Source organism: Cricetulus griseus, chromosome 3 (assembly GCF_003668045.3).
Source record: "Cricetulus griseus strain 17A/GY chromosome 3, alternate assembly CriGri-PICRH-1.0, whole genome shotgun sequence".
In the NCBI taxonomy this organism is placed as follows: Eukaryota; Metazoa; Chordata; class Mammalia; order Rodentia; family Cricetidae; genus Cricetulus; species Cricetulus griseus.
Window position 1 is genome coordinate 59,641,159 of NC_048596.1, and position 27,615 is coordinate 59,668,773.

Genomic DNA, 27,615 nt, shown 5'->3' on the forward strand with positions numbered 1-27,615 from the left:
CTGCAAACTGCATGAGGCTTTATTGTTGTTTAACGAGCTAACCCCATGTTAGCTAGCAAAGACAGCTCAAAGGGGCTACATAGAGATCTTGTAGGGCAGCGTAAGGGGAGTGTCTAGGGGTACACACAGGCTCAGGATTGGTGTGCCTCCAGGCTTGGAGGGTTTGCCCTGTGTTGATTGGCCAATTGGTTGTTATGGCCCATAGGCCCTCCCAGGGTGGTTGCTATGCTCTGCGCGTCATTGCTGTTCACTTGTCTGTAAAGCACACCCAGAGCCGTAAAGCATAGTGCCGCCAGCTAACTTCTGATTGGTTCCTTGCCACGAGGCAGGCATCTGACTTCTAGTGACTAGGACAAGGTCATGGTAAGCACATGTTACTGTCATGGCTGCCGAAATGGGGAGCTGGTCCCTTCACTGAGTGCTGTGTAAACTGTGGAGGACCAGCTGGAGAGGTTTCAGACAAGAGACATTCTTTTTTTTTTTTTTAGACCAGGCTGGTCTCGAACTCACAGAGATCCACCTCCCTCTGCTTCCCGAGTGCTGGGATTAAATTCATGCACCACCAACGCCCGGCTGCAAGAGACATTCATGTCATATTTTGGCCAAAAATGTGGCTGCCTTTTTGCATTGTTCTAATAACTTGCCTGAATCTAAATTAAAAGGCAATGGACTAATTTCTTTGGAGGGAATTTCAAGAGAGTCTAGTATTGACTCTGTTGCATGATTACTAGTAATCCCTCCTATGCAATTCTACCATGAAAAGAGTAAGTGGGGTAAAAAGAAATACAAAATGTATAATTGGAAGAGAAAAAATTAGCTCCAGGAAGTGTAATATTGAAACCAGAGATAAAGAGATCAAAGAGCAGCCTGACCCATATTGGAATAGAGAGTGGTGTTCTCAGGGCAAGACCCCACCCAGATAATTCTGTAGCTTGTGAAAGGAAAAGGACCTAAGGAAATTTATGTTCCTAAAGATCAACAACAAATCAAAGCTGTTGCAAATGTGATTTAAAGGGTGCAGAGTTCACTCCAGGTTGGTCATCAAACTTGGCAGTGTCTTCTAAGTGGTTTAGAGTCATGAAGGATACATGAGTAAAGGGGTTGTGGGATCCTCCTTTGTGGTTAAGGAGAGCCACTGAGGCCAGGCAGATGGCAGGGGAGTGAGTCCTACATGGAGGCCCTGAAAGGCCACTGTGTGAATCTGAGAAAGTGAAGCTTAAATTATGTTGTAAATCCCACTTGGGATATCTGCCAAGTAGAGACACACAGGGAATAGAACCAGCTAGATAGAGGGGGGTATCTTTCAGAGAGCAAAGCTAGAAAGGTGGAGCCATCTAGCCTTTGACATTGAGCATGGAGCTACAGCTATGGTAATAGAATTTGCCTTGCTAGGTTTGGTCTCAGGCCCAGGATTTTCTCATTAGATCTCAATTCCTCCCTTTTGGAATGGTAATGTATATTCTGTGCCACTGTTAGTTGGAAGTACATAGTTTGCATTTTGGCTTTATATATTTCCTTCAAAGTCAAAAGAGACTTGGACTTTGGACATTAAAATGGTGTTGAGACTGTGGAAGACTATGGAGACAGGGTGTGGACTGTGATAGTTTGAAGGAGAGCACTCCCCTTAGGCATATACATTTGCATACTTGGTCCCCAGTTTTTGGACACTGTAAAGATATGTCTCTGCCTAAGGCACCTTCTGATTGATTTACTAAAGAGCTGAATGGCCAATAACTAGGCAGGAGAGAATAGGCAAGACTTCTGGAGATAGAGAGGATTCTGGGAAAAAGAAAGGTGGAGATGCCAGTAAGATATGGAGTTGGAGCTGGGAGTTGGTGGCCCACGCCTTTAATCCCAGCACTCGGGAGGCAGAGGCAAGTGGATCTCTGTGAGTTTGAGGCCAGCCTGGTTTCCAGAGAAGAGTGCCAGGATAGGCTCCAAAACTACACAGAGAACCCTTTCTCGAAAAACCAAAAAAAAAAAAAAAAAAAAAAAGACATGGAGTTGGACATTCAGACTTAAGGAGAGGTACAAAGCCACATAACAGAATGTAGAAGTTATTGTTAGACCCCGAAAACTCAAGTATTCGGGGTCTCAGGCCAGGTTCGCGGTCACCCCAATCACCAGGCGGATTCGAGAGCTTGCTGCAAACTGCACGAGGCTTTATTGTAATTTAACGAGCTAACCCTATGTTAGCTCAGGTCTTTCACCCACCTGCCATGGCGGACGGCTAGAAAAGACGGCTCCTAGGGTCTCCCAAAAGATCTTATAGGGCAGCGTAAGGGGAGTGTCTAGGGGTACCACAGGCTCACGATTGGTGTGCCTCCAGGCTTGGAGGGCTTGCCCTGTGTTGATTGGTCAACTGGTTGTTATGGCCCATAGGCCCTCCCAGGGTGGTTGCTATGCTCTCTACGTCATTGCTGTGCGCTTGTCCGTAAAGCACACCCAGGGTCGTAAAGCATAGCGCCACCAGCTAGCCTGATTGGCTCCTTGTCACGAGACAGGCATCTGACTTTAGTGACTAGGTCAAGGTCATAGAAGCACATGTTCGTCCATTATGGCTGCCAAAAGGGAAGCCGGTTCCTTCAGTTATAAGAGCTAGTGGGACAGCCTAAGCTAAAGGCCAAGCTTTCATAATTAATAATAAGTCTCAGTATTGTTATTTGTGAGCTGGCAGCCCAAAGGAAACTCCGACTACATGAACTGTTTGGAAAGGATTAGGTGTGGTCTTGTGGGAGGAGGTATGTCACTGGAGGAAGGCTTTGAGGTTTCAGAAACCTTATATGAGTCCCAGTGCTCAATCTTTCTCTGCCTTGTGGTTGTGGACCAAGATGTAAGCTCTCAGCTGCTCCTTCACTCTGCTGTTATGGACTCCACACGCTGAAACTGTAATACACATTAAACTCTTTTTGTGTTATCAAATTAAACACTTTATAATTTGTCTTGGTCATAATGTTTTATCACAGCAATAAAAATGTAACTAAGATAAGATGCTTACAAAAAAACAGTTTATTTCTTCACAGTTCTGGAGGCCAGACATCCAAAATGAAGCTAGCATCCTGGTGGGGTTCTTCAAGAGGCCTTGAGGCAGCTGCAGGTGGCTGCTGGATGTTCCTAGCTTTGGAGCTGTGTTACTACCTTCTGTCCTCACCCTCACCCTCACACTCTTTCCTACCTGAGTCTGTCGCAAATCTCTCTCTCATCCTCTTATAAGGACACCCTCTCCTCACATCACTGGATTTAGGGTCTACCCTAATCCTTAATCCAAGAGTCTTAATTTAATTATATGGGCATAATTCTTGTTGACAAATAAGGTCACATTGAGAAGTAGTAGAAGAGCCAGGCGTTGGTGGTGCACGCCTTTAATCCCAGCACTTGGGAGGCAGAGGCAGGTGGATCTCTGTGAGTTCGAGACCAGCCTGGTCTACAAGAGCTAGTTACAGGACAGCCTCCAAAGCCACAGAGAAACCCTGTCTCAAAAAAAAAAAAAAGTAGTAGAAGTTAAGACTTGCACAGTGTTTCGAGGAGGGGGCACCATTCAACACAATCATCCAATAAGAAGTAGTGCCTCTTTGCCTATCATTGCCACCTACCCAGCCACTTCCCTTTAGTTTTGGGTTTTAGGTTAGTTTCAGAATACTAAGAAGTATACAAAAAAAAATTCCCTGCAGATGCCTTGAGGCACCAGCTCTTTGCAAAGTCCAAATGCTGTAGGTATAGGGCCACATGCCATCACAGATGGCTGCCCAGCTGCTGACCAGAAACCTATACACAGCCATCATCATGGCCAAGGTCAGCCAGGCCAGACTTGTGGGACACAAACAATTTGCTGTGCTGGCCTTGGAACTCTTTCCAGAAGCTTCCTCCTTCCTTCTTTCCTGGAATTGCTTATTCCAGCACTGGAAGAGGATGTCTCTATGCACAATGGGGGAGGGATCTGCAGCAGGGACTACTGGGAAGCCTCCATCCTTCTAGACTTCTACCCTTCACACTGGGGTGACTCTAATCCAGGAGTGGCATGAAACAGACAGCTCCAGATGACCCAGGCCAAAGCTTTGGTTAAAACAGAGTAGGGTTTTATTGTCAGTCACAGCCTTGTTGGTGCTGACTTGGCAAATGAAGCCTGGCACAGAGCCACCTTCAAGACTAGGACTGTACCTTCACCCCACCTCGGGGCACTGTTGAGGTGACAATGGCATGCTAGACTTCCTGTAGTAGTAATTCAGAGACAACTCTTAGGTTGTTCCCATGAAATAGCATGAGGGTGGTGTGTTCCCAGAACAAAAGCAGGGATCCCACTGGCAGCTGAAAGGCCACTGGATAACAGCAACTGCCCCTGGTCTTGTCTGCTTTCCAGTGCCAACTGCAAACAGATGGTGGTACAAGCCAAACAGCCTCAGAACACCAGCCAGGGGCCCATAGCTCAGAGTCAGAACTTGAACCTTGGCCGGGACATTCCAACATTGCTGTGGTAGCAAAGGCTGAGAAACTGCTTGAGGTCTAGTTTAGTGCTCTATCCAAGGGAGTTATATTTACATTAAAGTTAAAGAATTAAGATTTAGTTTTTTAAATTATTATTAATAGACAGGGTCTCATTTAACCCAGACTGGCTTTGAACTCATTGCATATCAGATTTCAGTTATGAGCCACTGTGCCTGCCTTTTTATAGTCACTGTTTAGATGCCTTTGCATAATATTTTGTTCCAGTTAAATATAAATAAACATTTTCACCAGACGGTGATGTTGCACACCTTTAATCCTATCACTCTGGAGGCAGAGGCAGGTGGATCTGTGAATTCGAAGGCCATCCTGGTCTACAGAGTGAGTCCCAGGACAGCCAAGGCTACACAGAGAAACCTTGCCTCGAAAAACACAAATAAATAAATAGCTAAATAAATATAAAAATAAATAAACAAGCATTTTCAACATTTTAAAATGAAAATGAACATTTTGTGTGTACACATTATGTGTATACATAACCCAGGCTTGCTTTGTACTTGTAACTATCCTCCTATATCTGCCTCCTAAGTGCTGATATTACAGAGGCATGTACCACCACATCTGGCCTAAATTTTGAAAATAAACATTCTTTTTTTTTTCTGTACTTTGTTTAAATGAGCAATAAGATCTCAGGAATTTCAAGAACTTGAATTTTAAAAAAAAAAAGTCAATTCCTTTGGCCAAGGAGCTGGTTTAAGTGGGTAAAGGCACTTGATTAAAAACCTGACAACCTTAGCTTGATCCCCAGAAACCACATGGGGGAAGGAGAAAGTCGATTCTCAAAAGTCCTTTGATGTCCTCATACCTCCTGCTGTTGCATACTGCACACACACATACACACACACACACACACACACACACACACACACACACACACCAGGGATCTTGCACCTTGGTCCAGCTGTGTATGTGGGGAGATAGGGAGACAGATTTTTTTGTGTGTGTGCTGGCATCTCAACAGGCTCCTGAGCATTTATCCAATGGAGCCCTGCAGAGGGGATGGTCTTGGGCTCTTTGCTTTCTGTTCTTAGCAAAACAGACTAGGAACAGAGAACAGAATTCTTTTTTTTTTTTTTTTTTTTTTTTGTTTTTTGAGACAGGGTTTCTCTGTGGCTTTGGAGACTGTCCTGGAACTAGCTCTTGTAGACCAGGCTGGTCTCGAACTCACAGAGATCCGCCTGCCTCTGCCTCCCCAGTGCTGGGTTTAAAGGCATGCACCACCAATGCCAGGCTCAGGAACAGAATTCTTAGTGGATTTTGTAAGTTTATAGCTCAGAGACCTCTGACCTCAATGGATCCTCCAGTGGCCAAATGCCTTTGCTGGCTTAACACAAAGTTGGTCTCAGCTGGGCAGTATTGCCTTTAAACCTAGCACTCCGAAAGCAGATGCAGGCAGATCTCTGTGAATTTGAGGCCAGTCTGGTGTGAGTTCCAGGACAGCCAGGGCTACACAGAGAAACCCTGTCTCTTGAAAAGCAAACAAACAAATAAAAAAGAACGTTGGGGGTCTCATTAGCATTGTTAGAACCGCACAATTCTCAGGGCATCCAATGTAGCTTATTGGAACCGTCTCCAGAGCTTTGCCCCACTTGGGAGTCACCATTCTGGGCATTTTTTCGCAGTAGGGTGCTGAGCTGGATGCCAGGAAAGCAGATGGTGATGCACAGCATGCCTTAGCACACACACCCAGCCCCACTTCTGTAGAAAGACTTGGGGGACAGCTGGCAGAAAATATGGGGAAGAGAAAGGAGGAAACGTGATTAGGAAGGAAGAACACAAAGCTCAATTCAGTGAGAAAACTCTACAGCAGCAGGAATAGAGAAGCAGCCGCACTGCGAATTCTGGAACAGGCCTTAGTGGAGTGGGGCGGAGGGTTTAACTGGGTGTGTACAGGCCAAATGTGGTTTTCTGCAGGAAACTGCTGGGAACAGCAAGGGATGGGGGTGGGGACCAGTCAGCTTGTTGAAAAAATAAAAATGCTGGTCACGTGTGCATTCAACCCACTCAAAGAAGTGTCTGGGCTCCTCTTGCTAAGCCTGAGATGGGAGTGGGAGAGTGTTGTCTGCCTCTGTGGGTTCTAGCTCCTACAATTTGCAAGACCAAAACGAAGCTCTAGGATTTGGACAGGTAGAATGTTTGCTGTTCAAGGGCATCGGAAAAGGATGTTAGGTCGCCTGACGCACAGTGTCTCTGCTGGAGATCGTGTAGTGGGCACTGCAGATTTGTGGATGGTTACAGAAATGTGGCATCAGAGGTAATGCAAAAAGAGAAAGGTCCAAGGAAAGTCTGGTGCACAGAGTGCATGGAATAGGGTCGGTCCTGACACACCTGGGAGGCTATGGAACTGACCATGCACGTAGTCACCCGCGCTACCCAGACTTGGCAGGGATGGGTTCCCAAGACCCTCAGGCTGGACGCCACAGTGGTCGCATATGTGGACGTGATGTAGACTTCAGTGCGGGCACTAAGCCAGCCAGCCAGTAAGCCCGGAGCAGGCGACGCTCAGCAACACCACCAGGAGCCTTCGAGGATCTGACTCCACGATCCTGCAGCAGGCCAGACCCTGAGCAATCAGGAGACTGGCTGCACGAGCGGAAACAGACCCACGGCCACGCAGTACCGGGTCCGCGATCCCAGCACTGTCCCTACCCGCTCTCCTCCCTTCGCCACCTAGCCCACATCTACGAGGCTCCACCTCTAACCCCGCCCCCAACCATCTTGGTCCCGCCTCATCCCAGCATGCCGTGCGCATGGCATATAGGAAGCTGGCGTGGCGCAGCGATAGCTTGTAGCGGCCTGTGGGCGGGACTTCCGGCCCGATGGATCGTTTTCCGGCCGTGCTTGATGGGTCTGGCCGGTCTTCTGACATGAAGGTGAGCCCGGCGGCGACGCGTGCTACTTGGACTGCTTCTGCTTCCGCGTCATGATGCGGGAACGGCGGGCAGCGAGGCTGTCCCCGGACAGAGCGGGCAGAGTGTGAGCGGGAAGGACAGTGCGTGGATGAGCGCGGATGTGAGGGTGAGGGAGTAGGAGAAGAAGCGGGTTTGAGGGTGAGAACGATGTGTCAGTGTGAGAGTAAGCGAGTATGTGAGGAAGTGAGCCGATGGCGAGAACGAGAGGTAGTGTGAGGGCCGGAATGTGTGTGTCTGAGGGTATGTGTGAGGTGAGAACAGGTGTGAAGATGAATGAACTTACTAGGGTGAGAAAGAGTGTGAGGATAGGAGCGACTGTGTTCGTGTGAGCAAGGGTGAAGGAGTAAGTGCTAGGATGAGAGAAAGCGTGGCAGAGAATGCGACAATTGTTCTTGTGTAGAAGAAGGGTGAGGGCAAGTGCGTTAACGTGAGGGAACTGCAGAGCAAATAGTAATTTGAGAATATAAGACAGCACCAGTCATTGTACAGGAGCGAGAGCCAGAGGTGACGGTACATGACTCTAATCCTAGCACTTGGGAGGCAAAGGCAGACCGATGGATTTGTGAGTTCTAAGCCAGCCTGGTCTGCATAGTGAGTTTCATGACAACAGGGATACATAATGAAATCTTGTCTCAAAAAAGGGGGGTGGGAGGAGAACCAGCAGGAAGTGTGAGTGTAAATGTATGTGCCAGTGTGGCTGGGTATAGAGAAGCATGATGGATTAGTGATGTATAAAGGAGTGTAAACAAGAGCCAGTAAGTAAGGCAACGAAGTCAGAGATTTTAAGACATGTGAGTTAACGTGCATAACTTGTGGAGTAAGTAGTGGAAGATGATACGAGTGTGCAAACAAGTTAGTGTGGCCATAGTGGAGGCATGAGCTCAGTATGGTAGAATGGTAGCTGGTAGGCCCAGCCTGGGTTAGGAGGTTGTGTGGGTTCCTTCAAGTTTGCTGGGTGCATGAGATGCCTTACCCTCAGCACAGCCTCAAGTGTTAAATACACTGTGCTGGAAAATTTCCAAAAGACTTTCCACAGGTCACTAGACTGGAGCCCAGGGAGGCCAAGAGACAGTGTGCTTGTGACAGAGCTAAAACTGGAGACATCTTATAGCAGTCATGCTTGCATTGCCTTGTGCAGTTGGTCATGGTTTGGTAGCCACATGCCCCAAGTCTTGGTGGGCTGCCCCCTGCGTTGTTCTCTTCATCTGTGAATGGGAATAACATTGATGTCTGGGTCCTGAGCTGTGGAGAGAACTTGTGGGAAACTCACCAGGTTTGGCATGTAACATATGGTCAATAAATGTCACCTGGGGTTGTGATCATCTTGCTTCTTATGTCACCTTCATTTCCAATCATACACTCACCTACCTCCTCATATGAACAGTTTGCTCCAAAACTTTTCTTAGAAGTACAAATCTAGGATAACCATCGTACTTGTTGTAGAGCAGTGAATCTATTAAGAGTACTCAGAGGGCTGAAATGTGTTTGCTTAGTATTTGTGGAGCCCTGGGTTCAAACCTGGTACTAAGAAACTAATAATAGGTGGTGGCAGTAGCAGATACTCGGGGCACATCAGTCAGCATCCCCTAAGTCCCTCAGTACCAAAGCAGATCAATCTGAGGACCAAGGCCATTTTTTTGTTGTTATTGTTGTTTTGAGATAGGGTCTCATTGGCCAACCTGGCCTTGAACTCAGCTACATAGATACAACTCACCTTGTATTGTTTTGGTTTGGTTTTTGAGACCTTATTTCTGCTTCTATCTTCCGAATGCTGGCATCGCAGATGTAACCCACTCTGCCCAGTCTAAAGCTAATTCTTTCCTTATTTATTTATTTATTTATTGGTTTTCGAGACAGGATTTGGAGGCTATCCTGAAACTAGCTCTTGTAGACCAGGCTGTTCTCGAACTCACAGAGATCCGCCTGCCTCTGACTGCCTCTGCCTCCCGAGTACTGGGATTAAAGGCATGCACCACCAACGCCCTGCCCTTTTTTATTTTAAAAAATACTTCATTTTAATTTTATGTGTATTAGTGTTTTGCTGGTATATATATCTGTGTGAGGGTGTCAGATCCCCTGGAACTGGAGTTACAGTTATATGAACTGCCACGTGGGTGCTGGGAATTGAATTTTTTTTTTTTTTTTTTTTTTTTTGCTGCTTCTTAAAAGAGAACTGAAGTTGACAATGTATCACAAAGTAGGGTTGACTCTGATTAGCTTCTTTAACTCTGCACACCCACAACAGATATATACACACGCTATGCATATGTTAATGCATTTTTTTTTTTTTTGTAGGAAGCATCTAACACTTCTTGCTTTGAATCTACTTAAGGAAGATTTGAAAGCCTCTTTGTCAGCCTCACTGAGACAGTCCTTCCAGTGAAATTTGTAGCCCCACAGTTTCAGGCAGAAACAGGTGGATCTCTGTGAGTTCGAGACCAGCCTGGTCTACAAGAGCTAGTTCCAGGACAGTCTCTAAAGCCACAGAGAAACCCTTTCTTGAAACTTCTCCCCCAAAAAAAGTTTGGTTTTTTTTTTTGTTTTGTTTTTTGTTTTTCTTTAGTACACATAGATGCTTGTGTCTGTGTGTGAGCCTGTGAGTGCAGGTGTTTGTAGAAATCATAATGGGGTGTCAGATCCCCTGGAGTTGGGATTATAGATGGTTGTACACACCCAGTGTGGATGCTGGGAACACAGTATGTGCTTTGCGTTGCTGAGCCATCTCCTCAGCACATCCCATCTCCCTTATTTTTGGCAATGGGTATTTGGGGTTGAATGCAGGGCCTCTTGCTTCCTCAGAAAGTGCTGAATTACTGAACTACATTCCCAGACGTTTTTTTCCTCCTCTTTTTATTTTGAGAAAGAGTCTTGATAAATAATCTAGGCTGGCTTAGAAGTCTATATATAGTACAGACAGACCTTAAACTTCAGATTCTTGAACTTTAAGTCCCAAGTAGTGGGGTTATAGGCCTGGCCCAGCAGGCTAGGTTCATTTCACCCTTTCTTCCTATAGCTATAAAGTCACAGGTCAGAGGATGAAGTGGTAGGCAGAGGAGCTTTTGACTGGGTGAACAGTGGTCCAACTGTAAGTCTAGGCAATAGGTGTTAGTAGAGACAAGATCACAGGGAACCTGCAACATACTCTCAGTCCTGGACTACTTTCCTCCGGCTTCTTCTTTCTTTCTGTGACCCAGTTCTTCACCCAAGGGAGAAGCCTTGCTTATGTAGGTTCAGAGGCTAAACACATCTCTGAGAACTAGGGTAGTCACAGCCTCAAACTGGCCAAGCAAGCTGTGGGTTTTTCTGGGCCACTGGTCCCAAGCCTATACTGTAGTCAGGATTTTCCATTCCCTAGAGCTATGGACCACAGCAATTAAGCTTCACAGTTGTGAAGTCAGGGTGGTGAGTTGGGGGAAAGTGAGACATAGAAAATTATCTCCTCCTAATTATTTTGTCATGGAGGAGAAACTGGTAGGAAGGGAGACCAAGGTGAGATTCATGGATCTTATCCCTCTAAACAGCCAGTTTTTAGAGCAGTCAGTGCCTTTGCTGGAGGTGTCAAGCAACCAGCATTATTTTATATACTCTACAGTTTTCTCCTAAGTCTTCAGAGCCTTGGGTCTAGGTTTTCTTGTGTTCTGCCAGTCTTCGAGTTATGGAATCTTCCTGTTTGCCTTACTCAAAGACCACATGTTAATCATAGTTGGTTGGTGTCCTGGGGGTGCCAAAGCTTGGAGGCTTTACTGCCACAATCCTAACTCTCTTCATGTCACACCAGGAGCAGTCTCAGGTAAGTGACAGCAGAGGGAAGCAGAAGGGAAACAAGCAGCCAGCCTAGGAGGTCCTAGGGATAGGTGGGCAGGTACTGGCATGGGCCTGACTCTAAGATGTTGTTATTGGCTTGAACCTTGCCTGGCTGCCTTTCCTAGAGCCTTTCAGCCTAGGTTCTGGCATGCTTAGGTGCTCTTGACCACAGGGGAAAACTGTATGCTCACCTGTTGGGCAGTGGGCTGGGTCAGTCTCCATAGAACCCTCCCTTTCTCTTGGTCTAGTAGACTGTGTGTTGTCAGAGACATGCAACTAGATGGGTACCCTTCTGCACACATTGCCTTGAAGTCCACGAGGGACTGACAGCCCACATGGGTCATGTTTAGCCAGAATTTCCTAGGACCTAAAAGTGAATTGTACCACTGATGAAAATTCAGTGCAGAAAATAAAGGTGAAAGGAAATGGCCAGCAGTTCCCTATCAGCTCCTGGTTTTGCTCCCCACATGCTTTCTTATGTGAGCACATGCACATAAAAACAAGACTGTTGGGCTAGGATGATGGTATATGCCTGTAGTCCTGTCACTTGGGAGGCTGAAGCAGGATGATCTTGAGTTGGAGACCAGCTGGGATGTTCCTACTACAAGATCCTGTCTCAAGCAAATGACGACAGACTGTGCTGCATAGATGCCTTTTTGTGGTGTTTTTGCAGTGATCACCATCATAGGCACCTCCATGTTTGTTTGTGTTCCTGTATCAGAAGTGCTGGGTCCCTAAGCTTGGTTCCTGAGTGTGGTACATCCTTGGAGTGGAACTTGTAAAAGGAAGGAAGTGTATGGTGGACAGTGTAGTATTTATGGCCACATTGTCATTCCAAGGGCTTTCCCAGCTGAAATTCCCACTTAACCCAAGAATTAGTTGTTTTCCCAGGAAGCATTCTTTGTAACCATTCTTTGTAACTGAGTGGAGACACCATCTTATGTTTTATCTGTGTTTGTTTCTTTCATTTTCTGGGGTTCTGGGTATCTCTATATTTGAAACCTGTATTTATAATGGGGCATTGGAATAATGGAATGTCTTTTGGAGTTATTTGTTTGCTTGCTTATTTTATCTATCTATCTATCTATCTATCTATCTATTTATTTTTGGTTTTTCGAGACAGGGTTTCTCTGTATAGCTTTGGAGCCTATCCTGGCACTCGCTCTGGAGACCAGGCTGGCCTCAAACTCAGAGAGGTCCGCCTGCCTCTGCCTCCCGAGTGCTGGGATTAAAGGCATGCGCCACCAACGCCCAGCCTGCTTGTTTATTTTGAGACAGAGTTTCATTTAGCAAACTGGCTTCCACATCCATCCCTGGCCTTGGAACTCCTAATCCTCCTGCCTCTACCCTCCAAGTTCTGGGTTACAGACATGTGCCACCGCACCTGGCTTTTTTGTTTGTAATATTTCTTTGATTGGTGGTAGTGGTGAATGCCTTTGATCCCAACACTCAGGAGGCAGAGGCAGGTGGATCTCTAATTCAAAGCCAGCCTGGTCTACAGAGTGAGTTCCAGGCCAGCCATGGCTATACAAAGAAACCCTGGCTAGTAAAACCAAAAAAAATTTTTTTCTTTGATTATTATGGATAGTTATGGGTAGAATTTGTCAAATGTGTCCCAAATAAGTTTTTTTTTCCTGACTAACTTGTCTTTAAATTTGCTTTTTATTTTCTAAATGCAAGTTTTACTTTGTTAAAATTTTGAGGCAGGGGCTTGCTATGTTGCCCAAGCTAGCCATAAACTCGTTGGGCTCGAGCAAGCTTTTTATTTCAGCCTCCCCAGTAGCTAAAACTGTAATAGACATCTAACATGGTGCCCTGCTTGGAAAGTTACACATTTTTAAAACTTTATTTTTATTTCATGTGCATTGGTGTTTTCGCCTGCATGTACATCTGTGTAAGGCTGTCAGATCCCCTGAAACTAGAGTTATAGACAATTGTGAGCTGCCATATAGGAGCTAGGAATTGAACCTGGGTCCTCTAGATAAGAAGTCAGAGCTAGCCAGGTAGAGGTGATGCACACCTTTAATCCCAGCACTCAGGAGGCAGAGGCAGGTGGATCTCTGAGTTGGAGGCCAACCTGGTCTACAGAGCAAGTTCCAGGACAGCCAGGGTTATACAGAGAAACCCTGTCTTGAAAAACAAACAAACAAATAAGAAAAGAAGTCAGGGCCCTTAACTGCTGAGTCATCTCTCCAGTCCTGAAAGTTACACATTTTAAAATATTAAACTCAGATGATATTTTCTCTTGCATTCTTTCTCCTTATTGGTGTACTTGGAAAAGGCTTCTCTACCCTGGGATTACATAAGTAGTTGTCCATAGTTTGTTCTAGCACCTTCTATGGCTTCATTATTTCACACTGAGGTTTCTTTGCTGCTGAGGTTTCTTTAGATTTGAGGGGAATGTGGGAGTCAGTTTTCCTAGTTGGTTGTTTGTGGTTGGGAAGACATCTTTTGAACAGCTTGAGGTTGTCCAATGGGACCTGGTGATCCAGGCAGGGAAATCTAGAAGTTCTAGAGATCAGGGCTGGCCTAATGGCCCTGAGGACATAAGCCCTATTAGAATAACTTTAGTTGTCTAGTTCATGCCATATCGCTGTGCTGGTCATCTGCCTTCATGTACTCCTTTCTTTCTGCAGCCCCCTGGACCTAGAGGTTGGTGCCTGCTGTGACACGCCCACCATGTGGCCACTTCTTCATGTCCTCTGGCTTGCTCTGGCCTGTGGCTCTGTTCACACCACCCTGTCAAAGTCAGATGCCAAAAAAGCTGCCTCAAAGTTGCTGCTGGAAAAGGTAGGGAACTTGAGGTGAACACAGCAGCTAAGAGCTAATCTGTCCTACCTGTCTGGGACCTTTGCGAATCAGGACACAGGAAGATCTTGACTCCTGGCTGCTTACTCAGCTTTCTGACAAACTAGTAGTGTGCCAGTAGGCAGCCTGTGTGATTCTGGGGATGAATCTTGCTGAGGCTGTTAGTTTACAGCCTCTGGAACTGGAGGCAACAGGCTCTTTGGTATCATTACCTTCCCTACTCAGACTCTGTATCCTGTGACAATTTCCATCTCCTGTCTGCTTTCACTATCCCATGGTTGTTGAATTTTCCCATCTTTATAGACCCAAACGGTGTTTCCATCATGGCCCCTTGTACTGTTCTTTTGGGACATTCCTAGGGATTGCAAACCCAAGTGTGGTCCCCCATCCAGCTCACTCCTTAGCATCAATAGTCCCTGTGCTGCTGGCCAGGCTACTGACACAGGACCACACCTATGACCCAGGCCTGGACTGATAGATGCTCTGTACTTTGGGGGCAGAGAACCCATACAGTGGGCATCTCTATCTGTGCTGGATGGTTGACATAAGCTAAAGTCATCTGAGAGGAGGGAACCTCAATTAAGAGAATGCTTCCAAAGGATCTGGTTATAAGCAAACCTGTAAGGCATTTTCTTAATTAGTAATTGATGGGGGAGGGCCCAGGTCATTGTGGGTGGTGCCATCCCTAGGATTGTGGTCCTGGGTTCTTTAAGAAAGCTGGCTGAACCATGATGAACAAACCAGTAAGCAGCACTCCTCCATGTCTTCTGCATCAGCTCCTGTCTAGTGGATGTTGCAGTGCAGGTGTGGGTTCACATAGGTCTGTGGAAAGAAAACTCAGAGACACTTTAAGAATGAATTTAGCCGGGCTGGAGAGATGGCTCAGAGGTTAAGAGCATTGACTGTTCTTCCAGAAGACCCGGGTTCAATTCCCAGCAACCACATGGTGGCTCATAACCACCTTGAAATGAGATCTGTTGCCCTCTTCTGGTGTGCAGATACACATGGAAGCAGAATGTTGTATACATAATAAATAAAATCTTAAAAAAAAAAAAAAAAAAAGAATGAATTTAGCCATTGTGGCTACTGGGGACCTCATCTTCGGGGAACTGAAGTACATTCCCTATGCCCAGGGCATTTTTATTTTTCTCAATATTTATACTTTAGACAGTTGATTACCATATGCTCAGAACAACTTGAATGAGGCTTCCAAAAAGACAATGCCATGTGCAAAGACTTGATTCATCAGGTACTACAGTTTTCCAGGTTTCCTGAACCAAGTTTTACATAGACTTTGTATCCTTGGGAAACTCCCAAACAGGGTTCACACTGGGTGACAGAAGATATCCAGTCGGTCCGAGAATGGATTAGGCTATGTGCTAGCTCTCTGGAGCTAGGCCAGGTGTGTGACTAAGGCTAGTAGCTGCTATCACTGCAGCACCAGGCCAGCTGGATACTGCTACACTACTGCCTCCAGGTTCCTGCCCTGTTTGAGTTCCTGTTCTGACTTCCTTCAGTGATGAACTGTGATATGAAAGTGCAAGCCAAATAAACCCTTTCCTCCCCAAGTATCTTGGTTCATGGTGTTTCATCACAGCAATAGAAGCCCTAAGACACTGTGTCTCACAGGAAGTCAAACCAGGGAGTCAAACACTATCAGGGAAGGCTGCCATGGGTTTCCAAAGTGTGGACAGAACTTTCAAGGTGAGAACCTGATGGAGCAGAGGTGGGGTACTGATATCCATGTTGAGAGACTCAGATAGGACTTGGCCCATGGGATAGCATGTGCTTGACACACCTTCAGTGTATGGACATAGGGTGCCTAGATGCCCAGTGGTCTGAGGAGTCACTATAGCCTCCTGCCAAATCTCCAGCTCAAATTAAAAGTTGAATAGCCCCTGACAAATGGCTGCTGTGCTCACTGAGTGCCAGAGTCCTTCTGAAATAAGTCATCTACTGTGACCCTAATCCTCTACCCACAAGGTCATCAGATGAGCAATGCCATGTTAATCCAGAGACATGGCCTGTGGCTGAATGGAACAGACTGGCTGAATGGCCACTGCTGCTTCTGATGCCACATTCCATGCTGAGAACAGATGTCAGACAGCTCTCTTCTCTCCCTTTTGTTTCAGACTCAGTTTTCAGATAAACCTGTCCAAGATCGGGGTCTGGTGGTGACGGACGTCAAAGCTGAGGATGTGGTCCTTGAACATCGTAGCTACTGTTCAGCTAGGGCTCGGGAGAGAAACTTTGCTGGAGAGGTCCTAGGCTACGTCACTCCAGTAAGTCAGGGTTCTGTGGTGCTGAACAGGGCTGTCCTCCTGGCTGGTGTTTTCTCCCCAGCTGCTGCTACTGTGATACTGTAGGAGAGATGCTGGCATGAAGATGTCAAAGGGAAGGAGCTGGAGAGATAGCTGAGTGGTTAAGAGCACTGGTTGCTCTTCCAGAGGACCCAGGTTCAATCCCCAGCACCCACATGGCAGTTCAAAACTTATCTCCAGTCCCAGGGGATCTGATATCATCCTGTGACCTCTCTGGGCCCTGCACACATGTCACAAGCACAGACAAAACACTCCTACACATAATTTTTAGCTGGGCAATGATGGTACATGCCTTTAATCCCAGCACTTGGGAGTCAGAGGCAGGAGGATCTTCTACAGAGCTAGTTCCAGGACAGCCATGGCTATACAAGAAACCCTGTCACAAACAAACAAAAAGATGCCAGAGGGAAGGGTACCAGGGTTTTCTTGGGGCTTGCTTCTTGTGGCTTCAGGTGACCCCTATCAATCCCTCCTGAGTGTAAAGGGGGACTCTAGGGCTGTCTAGCTCAGGGTGGGGGCTTGTAGAGTCCTGGTGAAGGGACATTGGTACAGAGCCCAGGAGGTGGGTTACATACAGTCCCAGTAGCTTTGCAGAGTGGGAGAGGGAACCCCAGGCAGGGATTGATGGCAGCTCAAGTCCAGCACTGTTGATACTGATGGCTGTCCTGGGCACGTCCAAAGCAGCATGTGACAGCCGCATGGCAATGCGGGATACATTTACCTGTGCTTTGTCTCCGCTGTCTTCCTCTGCCAGTGGAACAGCCACGGCTATGATGTTGCCAAGGTCTTTGGGAGCAAGTTCACACAGATCTCACCAGTCTGGCTGCAGCTGAAGAGACGTGGTCGTGAGATGTTCGAAATCACAGGCCTCCATGATGTGGACCAAGGTTTTCCCACTTCTTTTTATCTGTGCTGCCCTGAGGGCTAGAAGAGTGTGCTAGTGTGCAGATGTGTCTGTGTGAGTATAAAAGTGCAGTGGGTGTGGGTGTCTGAGAGTGACTCTGGTTGTGTACTTTCTTTGTTTTGTTGTGAGACAGGGTTTCACTATGTAGCTCTGGCTGCCCTGGAACTCCAGGCTGGCCTTGAAATCACAAAGATCCACCTACCTCTGCCTCCCAAATGCTGGGTTATGTATTATGACTAGTGAATATTAGTATAAATATATATGAATATATTGGTTTTGACTCTGCTATTATAGGCCTATAATCCCTGCTACTCAGGAGGTTGAAGCAGGAGAATTACAAGTTCAAGGCCTATCTGTGTGTGACTCAAGATGTGATTATAGGAGTGTGACCATGAGAGATGTCAAGTGTGACTAGGTATGTAAGTGGGTATGAGTGTGATAGACATGTAGACTCTCACACCACATGGCTGGGCCCAGAGTGAAGCCTGGTGTGCAATGTGTGAAATATGGTCTGCCAGGTACAGATAGTCCCTTAGGTGGTCGCCACTGTGAGGTCCTCTGTGTGGTCAGCTATAGGAGATGAGAGGCTGTCCAGGAGATGACAGATTGAAGAGCACTGGGAATTTGTGCCCTCTCCTTATCTGACTCTAGTCCCAGGAGCTGTTCGTTGTTCCTTCTCTTGAATGTCAGGGCTGCATGTGAGTATAAAGAACGTAGTCTCTGAGGTGACTTGTGCAGCTGGGTGGTGAAGTGGTTGGCGCCCCTTTTTCTGTCTCTTCCTTAGTACTCTGAGTTTGGTGTTCCAAAAAGAAAGAGACTAGAGAAGGACAGTTCACTGATGACATGCTTTGGAGGGGGCCTGATCTACACATCTGAACCACATTTGGCTTCTGACAGAATTACAGGAGAGGGTTAGCTGGAATTCTGAGACCAGGAGTGGTTTTCCCCAGTGCTGTGAAGGTCCAAGAAAGATGATGGGAGGAAGGGACTGGGGGCAGGGAGAGGGAGTGGAGTAGAGTAGAGGAGGTAGAGAGTAGGCGTGCCTGTCAGGTTGCCCCTGGGCTAGGAGGGGAGTGAGTAATGGACTGGACGTATGATGTATACCGACTGTCCCTTTTATCTCTAACAGGGTGGATGCGAGCTGTCAAAAAGCATGCCAAAAGCCTGCGCATAGGTGAGTCCAGCAGGCCTGGGCATGGTCAGGAAAGCAGCCTCAGCCATACCATGTATATGGCACAACCTCCCTGAGGGTAGACCTAGGGTCCTTTTGTGTTCCTTCTAGTCTAGGCTATGCTACTTTAGGGTAAATCTCTCCTCTGAATGCTCTGAGCAGTCAGCTGAGCTTGGTCACCAACACAAGCACCTTCATACTTGGCTGGTGATTTTCCTGCATAGTTCTCTCTCTTCCTTCTCTCTTCCTGTCTAGTAAGCATTACTGAGTTTCCTGGAGCCAGACCCTAGGTTGGGCCTGCCTGGGGGTGACATTATCCCTACCTTTCCTATGCCTCTGAAGCTCACAGCCAGTATGGGAAGGAAATTTTTCCCAAAGAACAGCATGAACCTGAGGGCAACAGAGGAAGCTTATGGGACTCAGGCTCAGGGGAAACTACTGGAAGCTCAGAGCAATGGCAGGAGGGAACCTGTAGTTCAGGAGTGGAAACCATAGGTTAGAATGAGATGGACAGTGTAGCAACAGCAAGGATCCAGATGAACTGGGGTGTGGCCCAGCCAGTTTCCTGAAAGGTGGAGCTCTAGGGGTATTTGATATGTTAGCATCTCCTTGTCCCCTCCTTCCTCCTGCAAGGCTGTGTGGGTATAGGATAGCTGCACTGGATTCATGATTGCTTTGAATGGCCTCCCTGCTTGTTACTGCTCTGACTGGTCTGGGAGCCAAGGGGACACTTTTTTGCAGAAAACAAGCAACAGAGGATAATTCAGTGTTTCCTGGGCACAATCTTTCTGTGTGTTCTCTCCTGCTGCCAGTGCCTCGGCTTCTCTTTGAAGACTGGACTTACGATGATTTCCGGAATGTCTTAGACAGTGAGGATGAAATAGAAGAACTCAGCAAGACTGTGATACAGGTGGCAAAGGTGAGACCCGTGTGTTCCGCAGGGCCTCCAAGCTCAGATAAGGCTTAGAGCACAGGCCACCAGGTCCAACTTCCCCACAGGCTGCCAACTTTCCTACTTGTCTTGCTTTCCTCTCTGACTGAGGCTCCCAAAGGGCCCCACCTGGCTCCTCTTTCTTTTTTTCTTTTTCTTTTTCTTTTTTTTTTTTAACAGGGTTTCTCTAGGTAGCAGCCCTAGCTGTCTTGTAACTCCCTCTGTAGATCAGGCTGGCCTCAAACTCACAGAGATCCACCTGCCTCTGCTTCCTGAATGCTGGGGTTAAAGGTCTGTGCCACCATGCCCAGCTCCTCTTTTTTTTTTTTTTGTTTAACACATTTTTTTATTTTTGTGGGCATGTATGTAGAGAGTAAAATGGCACAACACATTTATAGAGGGCAGAGGACCACTTTCTGGAGTTATCCTTTCCTACCATGTGAATTCCAGGGATCAAACTCAGGTTTTCAGGCCTGGCAGAAAGTGCCCTTACCTGCTAAACTAACTTAGTGGTCTTTCTTTATTTAAATTTTTTGGGACAGTATCTCACATAGTCCAGACTTATGTTTTAATTTACTATGTAGCTGAGGCTGTGCCACAGACCACCCCAGCCAGGTATGGGTGTCCCTGGGATGAGAGTTCTCAAAGACTAGGTGAGTAAGGATTTGGCAGTGACAAACAGAAACAAACACAGAGGCAGTTTGAATCTGAGTGTATTTGCAGCTTTCAAGCAAGGCTTTTTATCCAGGATAAAACATAGCTTCTCAGAATTTGTGTTCATTGAAGCAAATCCAGATAGAACAAATGACATCATTGTTACTAGGCACAGTAACATACAACTTATCCAAGGCTAACAATAAATCAGGAAATCATTCAAGGCTAACCACAGCTAACTGCCTATTTTCTAAGATCAGGTTAGTAAATTTTTAAAGTCAGTTATTGTTTAACATTTGTTGCCTAGCTCTTGTGAATCTTTGAAATATTGAGCTATTTTGACTTTTTCTTATCAAAAAACTTTCTTTACCAAATATTTAAACCTATTCTCAATTATACATGTACAGCCATATGAAATTTTATTGTTGGGAAAGTTTTTATCAATACTATTTGTACTTCTATGAATGACATAAGCTCTGGTTTTCCTGGAGACAAGGTCATGGTCAGTGATCATGTCTAAGGGGATGGTTTCTCATTTATATTTTGTTTAAAATATCAGCATAGACTTTTAGGAACATTTCGTTAATCTGAGAAAAGAATAGAAGAACAGAGATTGCCATGAGAACTACAGCTCAATATTTTTCTCTAGCCGAGAGTTCCACAACCGTTTCCAGGAGATCTCCTTCTTTTGAAGTTACCACCTCAGTCTGTGGAGCTTGTCACACAGAATCTACTGGATTTAGTGTGGCAAGGCTGGCCTTGAACTTCTGATCCACCAGCCTCTACCTCCAGGGCTGAAATTACAGATAGAATGACTTGGCTCTTCTTGTTTCATGGATATCTTCTTGTGCAACCTGTGTCTTCCAGGGTGGATAGCATAAGCCTCACTCAGGCTGTACCACCTCTTGCTCATAGCTTTGGGAGTCCCAAAGGTGAGATAGTTTTTGTCTCTAGGGCCAGAAAGCTTCCTTTGGCTAAAACCCCGTAACTCTCCCTGGTGTGGGCCCATCCCTGCCTGGGCTACTGCAAGGGTGGAGAAGTATGGGCAGCTGAGCACCTCTGCCCTTGTGTCTGCTGTGGGGTACCTCCTCCCCATGCTGCCTGCTTGAGAGGAACTAACAAATGTGTAGTGCAGACTTAGGTCTTGCCTCATGAGTGATTGGGCTACTTTGTCAGGTGGGCAGAGCCTGTGGCATCTTTTCTGTCTTCCCTTAATCCTCCTAGATTCCCATTTCTCCTCACCTGCCTGTTTCTTTCAGAACCAGCATTTTGACGGTTTTGTGGTGGAAGTCTGGAGCCAGTTGCTGAGCCAGAAACATGTGTGAGTGGGAATGTGTATAGCTGCTTAGTTCTCTTTCTGGCCCTTATGTTTAGAGGAGCCAGAGGAAGGACCAAGGGAGAGGGACTCTGCCTGGGAGTGCTTTCCTTCCTCAGCATCTGGTCTCTGGGTTGGGGGATGAGACCCTGCAAAAGGTGGAGGCCTACTCAAAGAAGCCAGGAATAGCCATGGGGCAGGCAGCTTGTCCTGATCACATCACTGTGCTAGTCTGGAGGCTCCTCCTGAATGGCTAAAGGAAATGGGGGATCCTCACCCAAGAGGACTCAGTGAAAGAAGGATGGTCAGGTCTTTGCTGTAGATGTTCAGCTTGGACCAAGTAGAGATTTCCTCACTGAACACAAAGGAAACTCCCAGGGACATTGAAAATAGGCTGATCAAGTGTGGCCAAGACCTGGGGTATGATGGTTACAGTGTCTACTGGGGAAAGAATGTCCAAGAGCATGGGAATTGTCCACTGTGGGGAGGCTGCAGAAGGCCCTCATGTCTCCTTGCTACCATAGTACCAGCCAGCAGATAACACATCTTAAATTCACAGGATCCTACCACCCTTTGTTAGTTAGACCAGGAAGAGAGAGAATCGTGGGAAAGTGCCAGCAGCTCCAACATAGCTGGAGGCTGATCATAGCAGTGAGGTCAGCCCTCCTTGATCCCCTCCTTGATCCTTAGCTCAGGCTCTTTGGCTAACCTGAAGCAGTTACCTTTTCTAGCTCTGCCAGATTGGGAGTTCTGCCCTATAGAAGATGACACAAGAACATTTTGACCTGCAAAGGGCTGGTGCTGTCTATGAGCACCCTCAGGAGAGGTTTGTGCTGCCCATAGCAGGTGTTTGGGCAGTAGAGGAGTCAGCTCCACTTCCTCTTCCTGCATAGGAGAGTTCCACTTATGCTTTCTAAGCCACGTCTCAGAAGTGGCTGAGCAGTTGTCTTCACCTTTACTGTCTCACAAGGTTCTGGGCTCCCTCCTCTGTGTTGCTCTTAGAGGCTTTGCAGAAGACTGTAGGTCTCAACTCTGCCCACTTGGAGGCAGCATCCCCACACAACTTTCCTATGGTCTTCAAGGGAGGTTCTGGTTCAGATGTAGGGGTGGGAATGAAGAGGTTATTTGATGAAGGGATGTCCAGATCCTCCATTCTGAGAGCCCAGAGGAAGGTATGCCTAGAGCCAGGTGTGCCTGGGCTTTGCCCTTGATGAAAGACCCCATCCAGGGGACACCGCAGCAGGAGAAGTGTGTTCCTGAGTTAGTGGGGAACCTTCTGCTGGTGGTGCCCCAGACTATCAGCCATGTGACATCTCCAGGCCCAGCTTTGTGTCCTTGCTGGTGGGCAAAGGGCCCCACCAAAGCTGGCTGTGCTGCCAGCCATCCCTTCTTTTAATTCTGGAGACTACAGATCTATTAGTCAGAGTTTCGCTATAATTTATTTGTGTTTCAGCACATTAAGTAGACAGCAAGACACAGCTGCATTGTGTCTGGGCTCCCAATGGCTCTTTAATATCAGACAGAGAGGTCTAGGGGTGGGAGTTTTAGCGTCTGCAGTAGGAGAGGAGGTGGAGGTAGGAGCAACCTACATGGGTCTTTGTGCTCAGGAGACAGTGGAGAGCTGTTTGCAGAGCAGTAATGGGCCTGCGGCATAGGTAGTGGCCAGGCTCCTCAGCAGAAAAAGCTGTGATTCCTTTGAACACTGCTCCAAGGATGAACCCGGTTGTGGTAAGACACAATGGGAATATTTAAGGAAACTACTGCTTTGGTTGCCATTTCCTACCTCTCACTATTATAGGTGTCTATCTTGGGTTTGAAGAGCTAAGTCAGCGTGTTTGGTACATATGTGTTTGCCCTTCATCCAAAGGACCCATGACTCTCTGTCTCAGGAGACAGCCCGTTGCCCAGCTTTCCTAGAGCATAGTGGATATGTCAAGGAACTGTGTGACTCATCTCTGAAAACTTTTCTTCAGATTGCCATCTGTCACAATTATCTGCTCATAGGCAGAAGCTGCTAGATGTGGCAGGCGAGGCTATGCAGGTAGCCTTCGGGGCCATCTAGTTTCAAGTACCTATGAGAACAGGGCCTGCCTTAGGCAGCTGCTCTTCTTAGGTTCCCCACCAAAGGGTCTTCAGGGACAGAGCCAAACTCCTGATCCCCATGAAGTACCAGTTAATTTGAACCCCTAAACTAGGTAGCACTATGGGCAGTAGTCTGGCTTTAGCCAGCCCTAATCAGGAATTAAATCCATTTCCAGGGCTCATCTCAGTAAACACCACAGGTCTTATAGTAGTAATGTCCCCCAAAGTATGGATAGCAACAGTGACATAGGAAGTGGTGGTCATTGGAGGCAGCAGTAGATTTTTGGGTATGTCAACTCTGTGGTCACCTTGTCTCTGGAAGATGCTGGTCCTTCAGTAAGGTGGAAGAGAGACTGCTAACCAAGTTCCTATTTTCTGTGCCCCACCCCAAACTGGTCTCATCGAAGTGTACCATCCCTAAAGCTGGGCTCAGTGGCTTCTGATCACATGCATTAGCCATTACTAGTTCCAGGCTCAGAGACAGGCAAGTCCTTTATGAGGACACTACTGCTGCCAGTTCCACTAGAACTCTGTGGGGTACTCTTATAGAGTCCCTGCATCCAGAGTGACCGTAGTGTGGGCCCTTGAGAGGTAGGCTCATACTTGTCTTCTGAAAGCAGTCTTCTGAAAGCTCCTGGAGCAGTCTTAGGCACCTCGTAGTCCTTAGGTCTTATATGTCCTTGAAAAAGATTATCCTGCTATTTGTCCTCAGTCAGGGAGCAGGGTCCTCTTTGGTGGAGTTGGCTTTCCATATTCCTGGGTTTCTGGCACTTCCAAAACAGACAGCATTCTCCTGGTCCACCTGCATAAGTGATGTATAGGTAGGCAACAAGCCACTGAAGTGTGAGAATGGGCTGCCCCAAAACTCTGTATCATACTTGTATTGCCACCTGCAACCTGCAAAGTGTATACCAGCCCAAAGAAGGACAGACAATTGGGGCTTAAGTGCCCTTAGCCCCTCATGGCTAGAGTTGCACTAGAATCACTGATACTCAGATTGAAAAACTATACATTGGGCTGGAGAGATGGCTCAGGGGTTAAGAGCACTGCCCATTCTTCCAGAGGTCCTGAGTTCAATTACTAGCAACCACATGGTGGCTCCCAACCATCTGTAATGTAGTCTGGTGCCCTCTCCTGGCCTGCAGGGACACATGCAGGCAGAACATTGTATACATAATAAATAAATAAATCTTTAAAAAAATTTTTTTAAAAAGAAAAATTATGCATCAATTTGAGCCACATCAGAGAGACCAAAGCCATTGCTGTCCAGTAGTTGGCCACTGAGAGGACTCTAGACTGTTTGTAGAGATATACAAGGGACAGGTATAGTGGCCAATAGGGCACTCAGCTTTAGCCCTGCAAGTGTAGAACTTGTCAACCTGTCTGCCAATGGAGCTGTTCCCAAGGGTCCAGCTGTATGAGAAGAAGGCCTCCTTTACACAACAACAGTAGAATCTCCCTGAGTTGCGTTGGGCCAACTCCTTTAAGATGGCCACATTCAGGGAAGCAGCTAGTGTTAAACATGTCATGAACAATCCATTAGAGGGGTAAGGAGTGGGCTCCCAGGCCATGTGCAGAGAGAAGGGAATTATACCATCAGCTGTCTCCTTCACCTTTTTGTTTTGTTCCCTCATCTCTTGCCTCCTGTTCTGCTGGTATCTACTCCTGGTGTCCTACCAGGGCCCCTACCTGGTATTTTGTTCAAAGTGTTTTGTGGTGTTGCTTAGCCTGAAGGTGTCTAGGATTCCTCTGGGTCAGTGTTCTAGGCCCTTAAGTGACCCAAAAACACTCATTCTCTAGGGATACCCAAGTACGAAGAAAGGCAGGCTCATCTTGGATGCAGAGTCTCCTTTTCTTCAGTCCCTATATGGGTTATCACTGAAGGGTGGTGTGGGAAACCCTGTGAAAGGACTTATAGTTCTGCAACAGGGCCTAAGGCTGGGACTTAAGCTGTTATGTTCTTAAAGCAGTGGGTGCCAGGGAGCCCCACAGTGCCCTAGGCTAACCTTGATTCTTGGTTCTTTCAGAGGCCTCATCCACATGCTTACTCACTTGGCTGAGGCGCTGCACCAGGCCAGGCTGCTAGCCATTCTGGTCATCCCACCTGCTGTCACCCCTGGGTAAGTGCACTCTAAGGTTGGAAAACAATTACTCAAGGGCCCACCTCTCTCATCAGCATGAGCTCCCTTCTCAAAAAAAAAAAAAATCTTTGGATGCTAATTACCTTACCTTCTGCTTGGGTTGTGGGGTGGGAGAAGCTGACTGGTTATCTGTCTCTGGGGTTCCCAGGCACTAAGTTCAGTGCTTAGGCTGTCAATACTTGCTATGCCTATGGCATATTACACTATAGCTAGGCAAGCTGCTGCCAACTGGGGCTACTGAATGGACCTGGGCCTTTGTTCCAGACTCTAGCTCTTTACCATTCCCAGCCCTGGGAGGCATCTCTTTTAGAACCTTTGGGGCAAGATGTAGTGACCTGGGTGGAGCCCAGCTTGATAGATTCCCATGTCCACCCAGCCTAGAACATCTTATAGAAATCACCAGTGTTGGCTTAGAAATAACAATACTGGGCCATAGGAGACTTAGAATCACCTGAGGGTAGACCTGGGGCACAGCAGACGGAAGCAGGTATGGGACAGGAAGAAGAGGTAGAACTATTGGGTACAAGTTCTGGGAATCTTTCTGGTATCCACTAGCTTCCATGGGCAGCCCTATCTATTTGGCCTTTAACCCCACAGATGGATGCTGAGCTCCCTGACCCATACATTAAAAGAAAGCATCCTTCTCTTTGGTTATCTGTAAGCCTTCAGCTATCTGAAATAACAGTAGCTGGATGTGGTTAGATATGCCTCCAGGGCCTGTGGTATATCACTGGCAGGCTAATGGATGCTTATAAAAGAAATGACTTGTGCCTTGCATGTTGGTGCATCCCTTTAATCCAAGCACTTGGGTAGTGAAAACGGACAGATCTCTGTGAGTTCAAAGTGAATCTTGTCTACATAGCAAGTTCTAGACTAGCCAGGGCTACACAGTGAGATGTTGTCTCAAAAAAAAAAAAAAAAAAAAAAAAGACGAGTTAATGTAGCATCTGCAAGGTGCTTAAGCAGCAGATACAGACACTAGTCGTTGGAGAACCATTGTTCACCTAGTGCTACCTGTCCCTATTAATGATGCTACTCAAGAAGTTCAACACTTAAGACCCACCTGCTCAAGGTGGTTTTCCCATCCCAACCTTGAGGGTTCCAAGGCCATTTGTATGGCCTGGATATCTGCCTGACTTTTCTTCCTAAAATTCTCTCAGCTCTCAGTCCATTAGTAAGGACTGTTGAGCACAGCTGCAGGCTCTCCACATTGATTTCAAGCCCATCCCAGGAGTCCTGATCCAGGGTGCCATGGGCTCTGGTACATCTAGGTAGGTACCTAGAAAGTAGAAAGCATCAGGACTGTCTGACACTGCCCAGGATTGAGCTCTAGTGATTGAGCACTAGGTGACATGGGGTAAGTCTTCAGCAGTTAGTGTTCATGTCAATTGCCCAAGCATGTAGCAGGTGCTACATTAACTCATCACTTTTTTAAAATTTGAGACAGCATCTCACTGTGTAGCCCTGGCTGGCCTGGAGCTCACCATACATAGAAGGCTATGTTTTTATGTGTGTGGTGGAGCTCTGTTTTATTCGTCCTAAGTCTTTTGCTTGGTGTTGCGCAGAGATGCTCCTCATTCCTGCCTGGGACTCAGCTCTGAGGACCCCTCCCTACTAGCACCTCTCTTTACTGTGTCTGCTGAGCTGACCACAGGATGCTAGGTGAGGAGGTATCCATCTTTGCCTTGGTCCATCCCAGGCCTGATCTGCACCCACCTATAGCTCAGTGACCCTACCCTTGCCAGTGAGAGAAACCCAAGTCAGGGGTTTGTCTGGGGATTGGGGCCTGTGTTATTCTCCAAGCTGCATCTTTGTGTAAAGCACTCAGACTATCTGACGACCTGGTCCCTGAGCTTGCCTAGGGCTGGTGAGAGTGTAGGAGAATGGATATTTTCTTCCTCAGCTGAACACGCAATCTTGCAGACCCAGGGGAGAAGAGGCAGCCGGGGGGGGCCAAAGTCTCTCAGAAGGGTCTCCAGAGCTGTGGTCTCAGCTGCTTCCAGGTGCTTGTTTCTAGATCTCTGGGTATAATGTTGTGTGGGATGCCATAGCTGTGTGGAAACTTAGAGTGG

At 47.0% G+C, this 27,615-nt stretch overlaps 1 protein-coding gene across 2 annotated transcripts in view; it reads left to right on the top strand.

Annotated features, from left to right (window-relative positions):
- The first annotated feature begins 7,229 nt into the window (after positions 1-7,229).
- Chid1 (chitinase domain containing 1) overlaps positions 7,230-27,615 on the top strand; it is a 37,709-nt gene continuing 17,323 nt past the window's right edge. The window contains exons 1-8 of one of the 2 annotated variants that reach the window (XM_027408927.2): positions 7,230-7,373; positions 13,853-14,006; positions 16,157-16,306; positions 17,100-17,232; positions 18,379-18,423; positions 19,233-19,339; positions 21,265-21,326; positions 25,430-25,522. In XM_027408927.2, coding sequence (XP_027264728.1) covers positions 13,896-14,006; positions 16,157-16,306; positions 17,100-17,232; positions 18,379-18,423; positions 19,233-19,339; positions 21,265-21,326; positions 25,430-25,522 — 701 coding nt within the window. In that variant the 5' untranslated portion in view covers positions 7,230-7,373; positions 13,853-13,895. The other variant, XM_027408928.2, reaches the window with a different exon arrangement.